The 14,942-nt window shown below is 36.8% G+C and overlaps 1 protein-coding gene across 4 annotated transcripts in view; it reads left to right on the forward strand.

Moving 5' to 3' along the window:
- The window catches only part of pde1ca (phosphodiesterase 1C, calmodulin-dependent a), a 67,288-nt gene that overhangs the window by 40,079 nt on the left and 12,267 nt on the right, over positions 1–14,942 (forward strand). For all 4 annotated transcript variants that reach the window (XM_084102847.1, XM_084102848.1, XM_084102849.1 and 1 more), the window contains 9 exons: positions 4,124–4,237; positions 5,410–5,592; positions 5,888–5,954; positions 9,864–9,980; positions 10,647–10,787; positions 13,218–13,318; positions 13,403–13,531; positions 14,432–14,533; positions 14,696–14,816. In XM_084102847.1, coding sequence (XP_083958973.1) covers positions 4,124–4,237; positions 5,410–5,592; positions 5,888–5,954; positions 9,864–9,980; positions 10,647–10,787; positions 13,218–13,318; positions 13,403–13,531; positions 14,432–14,533; positions 14,696–14,816 — 1,075 coding nt within the window. The remainder of the gene's footprint in view (positions 1–4,123; positions 4,238–5,409; positions 5,593–5,887; positions 5,955–9,863; positions 9,981–10,646; positions 10,788–13,217; positions 13,319–13,402; positions 13,532–14,431; positions 14,534–14,695; positions 14,817–14,942) is intronic.

The following is a 14,942-nucleotide window of genomic DNA, read 5'->3' on the forward strand; positions in this document are numbered from 1 at the left end:
GCAGTCTTTTAACCCCTTAGGCTGGAGTTTATCAGAAGTCAAACATTCATGATGAGTCATCGGCACACATGCTCATTAGAAGCCGCTAATGAACAGGAAGCCTAGTGTGTGATATCACTGCTGGTCTGTTCGTACAACAGAATTTGTAAGTCTGTCAGACAAAATATGACAGTGAATGAGTATTGAATTGAATGATATTTGCATATAGAGTTCGCCTTCGGCCAAACACACATACTCTGTGCAAATGCAAATATGCAAATGCAGTCACGGATGTTTGGCCAACGCATTGCATGCGCACAGTTCTGTTGTACATAACAATGTACTTAATATACACTCACCGGCCACTTTATTAGGTACACCTTGCTAGTAATGGGTTGGACCCACTTTTGCTTTCAGAACTGCCATAATTCTTTGTGGCATAGATTCAACAAGATGCTGGAAACATTCCTCAGGCCATTTGAGTATAGTGAACTTATTGTCATGTTCAAGAAACCAGTTTGAGATGGTTGTGTGTGAAAATCCCAGTAGATCAGGAGTTTCTAATCAGACCAGCCCATCTGGCACCAACAACCATGCCACGTTCAAAGTCACTTTTTTTCTCTGCCACATTTTGGAACACAACGACCCACGTATTCAAGCTTGCCTTGCTAGAAATCTTTATTCATATATTTGCACAGTTTTGGGCCCAAAATGTTCATTACTCCAAAATAGATTGTAAAATTTTAATCTGAATGCAATGGCCTCAAATCTCTGTTCTCAGTTTTTAGAAAATACTTTGTATAGACAAACAACAAGCATTTATTACATTTACATTTAAATATAATACAATCAAAATATGCTGCATGCAGGTTTAGTTGTGTATTAGTACAATTGATGTTAGCCGCCGTACTATTAAACTCAAATTATTCCTAAAAACACATGCCGTTAAAACACACAATAAATAAAAGCAGTTCCCTGTTGACACCTGTGTGTTAGATGGACATTAAAAGTCAATTTCCCTGTAGTATTCAGCTCAAGGAAATTGCAACATGTTGATGCGTTTCAGCTTCAGCATATCCCGTTCACAGACATTACAGAGCTCAGAAATCAGAGCTAAAACACATTTACGTTCCTCAATTCCTTTAGCCCATAATTCTGATGCAGTCCTTCATTTGAAACATGCTTACTAAATCTGATCCCGTAGTCTAATGGTTTAATCATAAGCATCTAATCTGGCTCTTTCTCTGTATTAGAAAGGTCATACATTGTGCAGTCGTGGTCGAGCGGACGTGCGCGCTTAAAGAATTTTTGCTCTTATCATTTCTGCTCCAGACAGATTCTAGGAAGTACTAATCCTCTAATGGGATGGCATTGAATTGGTGCATCGATTCCGTGTTTGTCTGAAGCAGGGGATTCCTTGGGGAACCGGGGGAATGTGTTTCTGCTCTGCCTCGTCTGTTTTGATAACATTGTTCAAACATCGTGTCCTCGACCCTGTTTCCGACGTCACGCTTTTCAGTTGAACAAGAGCACTTCATTCAAATAACACAGTTGCCAACCACTTGAAGAGAGAAGATAGGAGACCATTGAGAGGAAAGTCACAAGTTGCCATTTTTTGGTAGAAATGGACATAACTTAAGCTATTCCCAAACTGACCGATGTAAATATTTGTTAATTTTTTTTATTATTCCATTTTTATTATCAGTATCAGGACTGTCACATATTTTTTATCAATTTTTTTTAATGCTAATTTGTTATCAAAACCCTCTTTTTTTTCTCACTTAAATAAACACTCCTTCAAAGTAATAATCAATGTTAAAATAAAAAAGTAAAGAAATAAATTAAGTGCTTTTAGTTTTTCAGATATCAACTGGTTAAGTCAGTATTCATTACTACCAGTATGGAATAAACACTGGTATGTGTTATTTTTATTTGCGGTTGTATTAGGCCCCGATCACACCTGACGCGTTTTTTTTTGCAGTGAGAGGCGCCTTTTTTCAATTGGTTTCCTATGGCAGTGAGCGTTCTGCGCGCTGTTTATGCGCCTGCTGCGCCTCGCGTTTTTGCAGTTGAAAAAAAAGCAACTCCGAGCGGAAAAAGCGCCCGACGTCATCGCGTTTTTTTCCACTGTCCAATCGAATGAATGGAGAGGCGGGCCTTCCGTTGTAGTGATGAAAGCTACAGTTGCTTGAACGCCCGGAGAGTGCGATGATGGAGGATAAACTTGTGGTGCTCTCGCGGATTACCAGGAGCTTAACGACTTCACGAACCGCAACTACCACAATGTTAACAGAAAGTAAATAAAGTTAATAAAAGGCTGATTTGACGTTTACTTGACAGACAGGACAGCTGTTGCAGTGGTTGCCTAGCAACATAAAAAACGCAGCGCACTGCTCGTTCTGTGTGATGGGGCCTTAAACCTGAACCTGAAAAACGTGTTAGGTGTGATCGGGGCCTTAAAATCCAGTGTTCACAAAAAGTGCCATTATACTACAATGTTGTCATTTTTTAAAACTTGTTTTTAACATGATTTTTGGAGGTTGCGTGGTACTACCATGTTATTACCATGTAATTACCATATTACCATTGTACTACAATGTTGTCTTTTTTGGTTTTACCATGTTTAGAGGGGACATTTAGATGTTTGTATTTTGTAAATACAATAGGAAATTAATTTCAGTGTATTATCGTATACAATCATATTGTCATAGTACCTTGTTTTATATATATATATAGACCTTATGTAGCCCCGCCCCTTTTCAGCGCTGCGCTCGTTGTCTTTTAACTTCCGGTCTGTATTTTCACAGCGATCTTGCGTATTTATGAATGAACGGTTCGTTTTAAAATCTTCCCGGTCTACTGACATTTGTTAAGACATCTGCTTTAAACTTTACAATCCTCATGATAACTTTCGTGAACTTTACATTATTTAAATCCACTTCAAAAGCTAATTACTCCTGGACAGAAGCGCCATAGAAATATACAGAGCGACTGCAAAAACGGAAGTTCAAAGACAATATTCTAAAGATGGCGGCACCCTCGTTTCTCTGGCGCTTAAGGTCTATACTATAGTACTGAAAAATTTGCATATTGATATCACATACTATTTACATGGAACTCTGAGGAATACAATGGAATTTTCATGGTACCATGTCCAAAAATATGAACAGTACCCTGTCAAAAGTTAATCAGCAGAATCCCGCTGCTGCGCTAGAAAAGCACATGATTGAATAGAACTATGAATTTAAGTGCACAGTGGATTAACTGCATGATTTCACCCTGCTTCATCACCGCACGCTGCTCTGGCTCGCGTGGTCCAGTCATTTGGGATGGAAATTGGGTCAAATTGTTTCCTGTGTTCTCCATTCATGCAAACACCCAGACCCATACAGAAAAATGTCTCTCTGCTGCTCACACCTGGGACATCACTGTTGGCCTTTTGATGTGGCCCTTTGTCCACATGACTGGAGATCACTTCAGAGATGCTTTATGTGGCTCATAAACAAAACAGTGACGCATACTGTTCACTGAATTACAGCCATGTAGCCAGCGCACTTCATGCTGCTCATTTTATGACCAGTGGGAATCCAGAGAAAAAATACTGCTTAAAAAGTTTCAAATATGTTTGCCTAAATAACTTTCATTTAGCAAGGGGACTTTAAACTAAGACAAAGCAGGTGTTTCACAGTATATCTTTATTATAAAACACTTTTCAGTTGGTTTAGATAACAGCTGAACACTTTCAGCTTATTCACATCAGTTTATTTCGGAGTAGTGAAAAGAATGTGGAGAATGTCAGCAATAAAGAGCTATTTTATCATCTTTAGCAATAAAGATGATGGATGAATCTGTTCTTTTTTGCCTAAAATGCATTCGGTAGCCACAAGCCAATCACAGTATGTTCACAGTTTGGGCTTAAACTGACTTTTAAAGACTCTTACTGAAAACTTAAAATTACCTCAAACTGTAAAAAGCTGATGACACCATTAAACCAATTGAGCACACTGAAAATGTTAATCCGATCTACATCAAGACTTGGTTTGAATCTACATTTTATTTATTTTATTATGTAAAGACAAGAGGCCAATAAAATCCAAATATAACATTTTTCCTAATCAAATTTTGTCTTTTTTTTCCATTTCAGGCTGAGATGTTTGGTGAAACAGTTGGAGAGAGGTGAAGCTTCTGTTGTGGACCTGAAGAAAAACCTAGAATATGCTGCATCCGTTTTGGAGTCTGTCTATATTGAAGAGACGAGGTAAGCACAACTCTGACACACACATTGTGAATATCATCACATGTTAAATCATCACATTTGGGGTCAGATGTCAGGAGTCAGAGGTATATCTCGTTCCTAGAGTGCGTTAGATAGTTTAATCCCTAAAGCTTCTCTTAAACCCCTATGTTGATTTAACATAAAGATAGAAAAGGGATTACAGTTCTGTAATGCTGTCTTCTCGCTGCAATGAGTGTTCCAGTATTTAATGTGTTTTGTTTCAGTTGTTTAGACACAAATTGAAAATTTGGCCTCCATCTGAGAAGGAAATGTGCCATGTTTCAAATTAAAGAGAAAATTCTAGATTTATTCACTCAACCTCATGTTTTTCCAAACCTGTTTGACTTTTTCCCATGGAACACAAAAGGAACATTTTGCAGAATGTACATGTTTTTGTTGTTGTTGATTGTTGCTTTCTATGCAATTGCAATGAATGGGGCTTTCAGACTTCAAAAAGGATGTAAAACACCATAAAAGTATCTTTCTTTTTTTCTTTTCATTGAACAAATTGATTCTGTTCACAAAACCAGTTTAAAGGATTCAGTCGTGAATCTGACTAATGGGTTTTAATGATCAACTCAATGACTCAAAAACCAAATCATAGTAAATCTCAAACACAGATCAAACATGACATAACCCTGACAACTGAGGTCAAAATTATGAAATACTAAGTCATATTTATGAAATAAAAAAAGTGAAATTATGACAAAAACTAAATTATTACATGACTCATAATTATGAGAAATTTGAAATTATTACTATAACTCTGACTTTCGTCATAAATTTCAATATTACTTTTTATATTACAATCTCATCATTTTGGCTTTGTGTCATAATTATGAGTCAATGTAATAATATGCATTTTATCTTATAATTATTACTTTTTATATCATAGCTATAATTTACCAAATCATGATTTTTTTAACATGGCAGAAATGGGCTTCCATAATTGTAAGTTGTGTTTAGGTGATCAGATATGTTAGTTTGTATTTCTTTGTCTTTGAAGTGGAATTGTATATTTTTATCCATCACTTTTGCTCACAGGCGTTTTGGCTGAAATTTCATCTGACGTGATCGGAAGTGACATGACTTACCCAAGTGTCTTCAGACAGCAATCGTGTCTCATGTTTGTGTGTGTGTGTGTGTTTCTGCAGGCGGTTGGTGGATACAGAAGATGAGCTCAGTGACATCCAGTCCGACTCGGTTCCCTCAGAAGTGCGTGATTGGTTGGCATCAACTTTCACACGTCAGATGGGGCTGATGTTAAGACGGTCGGAGGAGAAGCCGCGATTTCGCAGCATTGTGCACGCGGTGCAAGCTGGGATATTTGTAGAAAGGTTTGTATGAGGTTTTCCAAGGCTACCAGTATAAAGTAAACCAATTTAAACCCTATATACTTTCAAAGAACTGATCCAGAGCTGATACATTTTAAACAGGGACTGGATCGATTGATCTGGACCGACCTGTGACCCTGCTGTGCATTTCCTATCTTGTGTTATATTTCCAGCACGGCATGCTCCTAAAATATTAATGTTAAAGGTCATCTGGAGTTAAACAAGGGATTTTCCCCCAATTTTTCACTTCCCAGAAGCGCTCACACATTGACAGAAGTGTGTTATCTCTTTCTGACAGGATGTACCGACGGACCTCCAACATGGTGGGGCTGAGCTATCCGCCCAGCGTGATCACAGCCTTGAAGGTAATGAAGCGGCCGAATCAGATTCGAGGTTGTGCCCTCAAATGCACGTATGCACAAACACACGCATAACCTGGTCACAGCATGAATGTGAAACATGTGAATGCGACACGTTTTGAATGCACAATAGCTTACGAGAGAAACAACAAGGCAAAGGTTTGTGTCCAGGCAAACAGCCCTGTTTAATCAACCGAAGTGAACAATTGATCTGTCCCTCGGCCAGCTGGGTTACCTGGCGCACACACACATGCGGTTTGGACAGGACAGAGAGAGTTTAGACAGTTTTTGGTATAGTCAGATAGTTGTCTTATAGGATGCTGTATATGTGGACAACATGGATTTCATTTCCTTTTGACACAAAAAATCACGCACGATACATTTCAGTTACTGTGGAAAAGTAAATATCATACATTATTGTGGATAGCAAAAAATTGGAGTCAGTAAGATGTTTTTTTTTAAAGAAATTAGCACTTCTATTCATCAAGGACGCATTGAATTCATCAAAAGTTATAGTAAAGACATTTATAATGTTACAAAATGTTTCTACTTCAAATAAATGTTCTCTTTGAACCTTTTCTTCATCAAAGAATCTTGATTAAAAAAAAATCACTGTTTCCACAAAAACATCACAAAGCGAATTTCAACATTGATTACAGTAAGAAATGTTTCTTGAGCAGCAAATCAGCATATTAGAATGATTTCTGAAGGATCATGTGACACTGAAGACTGGAGTAATGATGCTGAAAATTCAGCTTTGCATCACAGGAATAAATTATATTTTAAAATGTATTAAAATAGAAAGCAGTTATTTTACAATATTACTGTATTTCTGATCAAGTAAACATAGCCTTGGTGAACATTAGAGAGACTTCTTTCAAAATCATTTGAAACATCATATCAACCCCAAACTTTTGAATGCTAGTGTATTAGGCAAAATGCAAGAGGAAATTCAAAATATTCCGCTTTATTACTTTTCTCCACATGAAATTATAGTCCAGTATATACAGTACATCCAGCAAACTGCTGTTATTCAATCAAGAATGCAATTTCAGAGCTGTTATCAGCTGCATCTATCCGCTTCTCACATATATCACAATTTGTGGCAGAACAGTCGTTTCAGTAATAAGTCTACAATCTTTTAAAAATATTATTTTGTTCTGTTGCCTATTGTGATTCAAAAATTCTTGCTGTCTTCTAAGGCTGTGTTCGGAATAGCAAATACCCCTGCAGTTTGTAGTATTACACTATGCTGTGAACAGTACAGTATGCAGAATTTCATTGTCAATGGTAAAAAAAATACATTTGAAATGAAAAAATAAAGTGCCCCTATTATTCTATTTTAAAGTTCCTAATTTTGTTTTGAGGTCTGTTACTGTGGGTTTACATGCATCCAATGTCCAAAAAACACTTTTTTTCTAATAATATTCATTGAAGGATCACCTCTTTTTTCACAGTGTCCGAAATGGTTTAATAATGGATTCAGTCGCTCTAAACTCCTCCTTTCTGAGAGCTTCATCTTCTCTGAACATCTGATTGGTCAGATAACCCAGTCTGTTGTGATTGGTCTACAGATTACAGCGTGTGTTAGAAACGAAACCCTCATTAGCATATCTGAATTTCAGCTCCGGAGGCTTCCTCTGCGCTTGATACATAGTGCTACGAACAGTAACAATGTATCAAATGCAGTGCGAGTCCTCATTCTTTGGAATATGAAAATATGGAAGTGGATTCACAGCGCAGAAAACAGTGCCTTCTTCTTGATATGTTGACAACACGACATGCTTCTACAACATGTTGCTTCTCAGCTAAAAGAAGTCAATGATGACCATAGGCTGGCATTATGCAAATTTGTTGCAAAGCTACGTAGATTTGTTATGGAAGTGAGACTGGATTTGCTGACGACTTGTTTTGGCATTTCAGAATCGTTTCTTTCTTTTAGGATACAGTAACTTTATTTGTCATGCACTTTGATATACATTACACACTGCATGAAAGGTAACATTCAAAAGAGAATAATAAGGGCACTTAAATGAAATAATAAATTTTTTGTTGTGATGCATGTAAAGCGAGGGATAAACATCTAGATTTTTAGATCACCCAGCATTTGTAAACATTCAAACCCATTTAAATTCCACAGGCAACATGACACAGAACCTTTTGCTGAGGTGTGTGGATAAAAGTCAAATGAACTGAATAATGTGGTGTCCTAGTGGTGAAGCCTCTAGGCTGGTATCACAAAGGGCAGAGGTTCAAACTTTAGAAATGGAAAAGAGATCTCCTGCAGTCCCCTATAAGTCTAATGCCCTTAAGCAAGTCAGATTGCTTTATCTGCAAGTACTGTAAGTGTCTGCTAAGTGACTAATTAACAGAATACTAATACAGATGCTCTTGTCAAACAATAGCAGAAAGCTGCTGGCTCCGTCCACCTAATCTTAATAGAAAATGAAGATAATAAGCTGAAACTAATTAGGCTTCGTTTTATATAAAGAGTTTTTAATCCTTGCGAGACCTCTTGCTTTGTCCAGCCCTCATTTATAAAGATGTGTAGAATCATTGTAGGTATTGATATGCTAATTTAGTGCTCAAGAAACATCAGTTAAAAAAAAAAAAAAATCACTGATCCCAGACTTTTGAATGCTAAGTGAATGTTGTAAAAATAATATTTTTTTAATATCTTGAATTACTCACAGTCATCAGAAAAAAGGTTGTATAAGAACATTTTCGTGTCAGTGTTTGCTTTCACTTTTAAAATAGAATCAAATACGTGTACGAGTGTTTTATAAATGAGGCTTCAGGTTTGTACTGGATGTCCTGGTAGCTTCGCAGCAGGATTTTGGCCTCTCTCTCTCTTGATCTAACAGCAGTCAGTAGATCTGCATATATATCGCCACACATAGCCTGAAGCTATGGAAAGCTCTGAGCCGTGACTGAGACAGAGTGCAGGACAAATATTCCAATCTTAGGATGTGAATATTTAATGTAGCATTTTGCAAATGTTCATTGCAACCAACTAATCAAACCTACATAGAACTTTCTTTGAAAGTGATGAGATGAAATAACAGAGGGTCAAACTCAGAGTGGATGGGAGAGAGAGAGAGAGAGAGAGAGAGAGAGAGAAATCGAGAACGCAGTTTAATGGATAAACCACAGGCGGCCATAATGTGGACCAAATCTTCTGTACTATTATTGGTTCATTTCATGATTGAAGTATAGAATGATAGAATCACACATCATTCATCATAGACCCTGTTTATAAGGGAGGTGAAAGTAATTTATACATTATAAAAAAAAAGAAATGAGGTTGGTATTACTAGGCTACATTATGCAAAAGCAGCATCTTATCACGTTTATAGGCATCATAAAATGAAGTCTTAGAAGTTGCTTTTACATAGCTCAGAAGATGCATGGAGATCTCATTTATGATTTTTCTTTCCTCGTTATCCACGATTACATACACTACCATTCAAAAAGTTTGGAGTCAGTACGATTTTTCATTTAATCAAAAGTGACATTTATAATGTAACAAAATATTGATATTTCAAATAAATGCTTTTTCTTGAGCACCTAATCGGCATATTAGAATGATTTCTGAAGGATCATGAAGTAATGATTCAGCTTTGTGAATTCAGCTTTGCCATTAGAGGAATAAATTACATTTTAAAATATGCTCAAAAACTGTTATTTTAAATTGTAATAATATTTCACAATATTACTGTTTCTTAATCAACCAAATGCAGCCTTATGAGCATAAGAGACTTCTTTTAAAAACATTAATGGATTTTACCATTAAGGACCTCAAGAGTTTTTGAGCAATAGTGTATTTCATGTTTAAAAAGTTGATTGTATTGATATGATAATAATGGTAAAGATGTTAATACACTGACTGATCTGTCTGTTTTGTTCTTGGTCTAGCATGTGGACACGTGGTCGTTTGACGTCTTCTCACTGAATGATGCCAGTTCAGATCATTCACTGAAATTTATTTTTTATGAACTTCTGACCAGATATGATTTAATCAATCGCTTTAAGGTAAGATGCTCTCTCTTTTGTTTTCATTATAAGACCAAAAGTTCAAGATTTCAAACCATAAAACTTTATCTCAGAGTGGTTTCCTTTGTGATATCATGGTATTGTTGATCTGAGTAAATAATAATAAGATAATGTGAAAGAATAATGTACTTTTACATTTACCATCATTTACCATCTCTTTTGAAATCACATTTACAGCATGTTTGAATTTAACCATCATAATGACATTTCATAGCAAAGGAACCAAAAATCCAGATGATCATCTGTGGGTTGTTATTCTAAAGTCACCATGAAATCAAAATTGACCATTCTTATTTTTGCAGTATTTATTAAAAATGATTTATCCGTGCACATCATTATTTTTTTAATTCATGTGCCCTCGTAATCTTTAATCAAAATACCTCCCCTTCCTCTTGAAATGACATCTCTTCTCTGATGATTAGCGTGAGGGCGGGGCAACCTGTCACTCACATGAGATCGACCAATAGCAAACCACAACCATCCAACAATCCAATCAATTCCTGATTGACAAAACCAAGTCTCGCCCCTAAATTTTTTCTTGTTTGAGAAGCAGTTTCACTTAGAAATATGGGAGAATAGGGAGGAATAGACTATCGCAACTTCTGTTTCATGCTGATTTTAAAGCCTTTTTGTGCATCTCCTCAGATCCCTGTTTCTGCTCTGGTGTCTTTTGTGGAGGCCTTGGAGGTGGGCTACAGCAAACACAGAAACCCATACCATAACCTAATCCACGCCGCCGACGTCACCCAGACAGTGCATTACCTTCTGCTCAAGACCGGCATGGTTGTAAGTCCAGAATTGCACCACCTTCCCGTCTCCTATGCTGTATGAATTTAATCAACAGTCCTGCCATCAGGATTTGTGTATCTTTACGTGTACTTGGGTAAAATAATCATGTACATCGAGTTCCCTCGGATGTTTATTATTATTATTTCTACTGAACTGAGCTGTTGAAGTATGTTGTATTAAGCCTGACGCTGCACTTGAGGTATTTATTGAGGTTGGGGCCCTCAGAATGGTCTGTTCTCGCTTCATGATGCCGCTCATATACCAATCGATATGAAGTTAATCTCTCTCGACGCCTCAAAACACACTCCTGTCACTCCCGCAGCGGGCTCATTAACCTCTCCGTGATGTGTGGACTTCACACTGGCGTTCTGACAAATTATTTGCCCCCTAGCATTTACACCACTGATGATTTCTTTTTGTTATTCTGGCTCTTTGGTGATTTAGTGCTAATACAAGATAATGTTATGCAAAGAAGAGTATATGTGCAGAAGAATAAGAAAAGCTAATATAATTTAATTTCCTGTATGCTTATCTTCAGTTCAGCAGAATGATATTATTATTCATAGAAGAATACGGAATGGGGCTTTAAACTGTCTGATAATGAAGTGGGTTTTTTAAATTTTCTGAAGAAAGTTGAACACAAAAGGTGTTTGGAGTGGTTTTTGCCTTGGTGTGTGATTGTTAGGGTGGTCGCTAGGCACAAAAACATCTTTCTTTTGAGTTGTCCTCAAAGTCTGCACTTTAAAACAAACATTACAACACAGCCAGTGTAGTTTCATTCATGAACAAATGACTCTTTTGAGCTGTTCTATTTAGTGAATCAAAAATGTATAGTGTGACCAGTGTAGTCTGATTCCTGAACATATGACTCTTTTGAGCCAGTCCTTTTTAGTGAATCAAAAATGTATAGTGTAACCAGTGTAGTCTGATTCCTGAACGTATGACTCTTTTGAGCCAGTCTTTTTAGTGAATCAAAAATGTATAGTGTGACCAGTGTAGTCTGATTCCTGAACGTATGACTCTTTTGAGCCAGTCCTTTTTAGTGAATCAGAAATGTATAGTGTGACCAGTGTAGTCTGATTCCTGAACGTATGACTCTTTTGAGCCAGTCTTTTTAGTGAATCAAAAATGTATAGTGTGACCAGTGTAGTCTGATTCCTGAACGTATGACTCTTTTGAGCCAGTCCTTTTTAGTGAATCAGAAATGTATAGTGTAACCAGTGCAGTCTGATTCATGAACGTATGACTCTTTTGAGCCAGTCTTTTTAGTGAATCAAAAATGTATAGTGTGACCAGTGTAGTCTGATTCCTGAACGTATGACTCTTTTGAGCCAGTCCTTTTTAGTGAATCAGAAATGTATAGTGTGACCAGTGTAGTCTGATTCCTGAACGTATGACTCTTTTGAGCCAGTCTTTTTAGTGAATCAAAAATGTATAGTGTGACCAGTGTAGTCTGATTCCTGAACGTATGACTCTTTTGAGCCAGTCCTTTTTAGTGAATCAGAAATGTATAGTGTGACCAGTGTAGTCTGATTCCTGAACGTATGACTCTTTTGAGCCAGTCTTTTTAGTGAATCAAAAATGTATAGTGTGACCAGTGTAGTCTGATTCCTGAACGTATGACTCTTTTGAGACAGTCCTTTTTAGTGAATCAAAAATGTATAGTGTAACCAGTGCAGTCTGATTCATGAACGTATGACTCTTTTGAGCCAGTCTTTTTAGTGAATCAAAAATGTATAAGGTGACCAGTGCAGTCTGATTCCTGAACGTATGACTCTTTTGAGCCAGTCCTTTTTAGTGAATCAAAAATGTATAGTGTGACCAGTGCAGTCTGATTCCTGAACGTATGACTCTTTTGAGTCAGTCCTTTTTAGTGAATCAAAAATGTATAGTGTGACCAGTGCAGTCTGATTCCTGAACATATGACTCTTTTGAGCCAGTCTTTTTAGTGAATCAAAAATGTATAAGGTGACCAGTGCAGTCTGATTCCTGAACGTATGACTCTTTTGAGCCAGTCCTTTTTAGTGAATCAAAAATGTATAGTGTGACCAGTGCAGTCTGATTCCTGAACATATGACTCTTTTGAGCCAGTCTTTTTAGTGAATCAAAAAATGTATAGTGTGACCAGTGCAGTCTGATTCCTGAACATATGACTCTTTTGAGCCAGTCTTTTTAGTGAATCAAGAATATACAGGGCAAGCAGTGGAGTCTGATTCCGACTCTTATGACTTTTAATGAATAGTTCATAAAGACGAGTTACTGATTTGAATCAGTCTCAAATACTATCCTGTACGTTATGGACATTATAGCGGAAATGTATCCAGAAGAATCGTAATCGAATCAAGCTTGTGAATCAGAATTGAACTGTAAATCTAAAGGGATTTTCTTGTTTCTTCAGCATTTTTCTTGTTATATCCCTTCTTCCAGAATTGGTTAACTGAGTTAGAGATCTTCGCTATGCTGTTTGCCGCGGCTGTCCACGATTACGAACACACTGGCACTACCAACAACTTCCACATACAGACCCGGTATTATTGAAAGTAAACTCCAGTATCATTCACTTCAGCAGACCCAATTCATCAGTGGCCTTGAACAGAACTTGTGTTTTACAGATCCGACGCAGCCATCCTATACAATGACCGCGCCGTACAGGAAAACCACCACGTGAGCGCTGCATATCGCCTCCTGCAGGAAGACGATGAAATGAACATCCTCTACAATTTGTCGAAAGATGACTGGAGGTTAGAAACGTGTGGCAAACCTCAAATTAGCTAAATCAGTAATCTTGCTTGAGGAGAACATTTTTGAAGTTCCACAATGAACTTATTTTCAAGTTCAGGTGCTTTTATTTCAGGAGTTTTCAAACGTTTTGATGCAATAAACCACTAAATAAAATCATCCCCTTGCAATGGATCCATTTCTTATCCAATAAAGGTTGCTATATATTTTCATGTATAAAATATCAAATTAACATGTGAATAATATATCATGATAAATATGTAAAATTAATATTATAAAATATTAAAATTGTAATATATTTATATTAAAATATACTTTAAATGTATATTTAAATATATGAATATAATAGACTATGTAAAATGTGTTTTGTATTTTTTTAATTAATTTGACAATGTGTTTTTTACTAGTAGAACACTTTTAGATGTATAAGGAAAAAAATAAAACTATGACTGTCAGTAAAATAAAATAGTTATTAATCTCATTATTTCTGACCAAGATGTTAAAAGCAGAATGAAAACATTTTTGGTGTTTTTTTTAACACTATTTTCCTCTTTTTCATGGGACCCTCTGGGAGACCCCAGTTTGAAAACCCCTGCTTTATAAAACCTATAATAACTAATAACTAACTAATATGCCTACATGAAGAACCTATATTACATAAAATGCAGTAAATGCACGTGAAAATTATTGTATGACTGAAATTAAATATATAATCTGTCCTGTGCCAGATTAAGGTCAAATATTTTTGAGTGTACAATGTATATCAAATCAAAATATATTTATTCATATATAATCAAAATATTAAATCAAATCAAAAACCATGTACATCAAAACTGGTTCTTGATAAGACGAGAGTTCTTTACTGAATGTAAAGTATTACTTCAAACTTTTCTTTCTCTCAGAGAGTTGAGGGCCCTGGTGGTCGAGATGGTCCTGGCCACCGACATGTCCTGTCACTTCCAGCAGATTAAAGCCATGAAGAACTTCCTCCAGCAGCCAGAAGCGTAAGTTCGGTCACACACATCAGGGTAACGAGGAGGAAGATAATCACACACTGTTCATTCGAAAACATTTCTGCATCTACAGATATTCATATCCACATAATGAGAGGTTGGACAGAGTGTTTATAACAGCTCTGAGGGGCTGAACATCTCTGTCCTCTGCAGGATTGATAAACCCAAGGCCTTATCCCTGTTACTGCACACCGCTGACATCAGCCACCCTGCCAAAAACTGGAACATGCACCACCGCTGGACCACCTCACTGCTGGAGGAGTTCTTCAGACAGGTCAGTGTCCCGACACCATGGGATTTCGGTGTAACATCTTATATTCTAATAACATAAGCATATACGTCTTATCAAACTTATTCTGGGTCATATTGAACCACCCCCCCACCCCACCCCCCCAAAAAA

Source organism: Abramis brama, assembly GCF_963993115.1.
Source record: "Abramis brama genome assembly, chromosome: 24".
NCBI lineage: Eukaryota > Metazoa > Chordata > Actinopteri > Cypriniformes > Leuciscidae > Abramis > Abramis brama.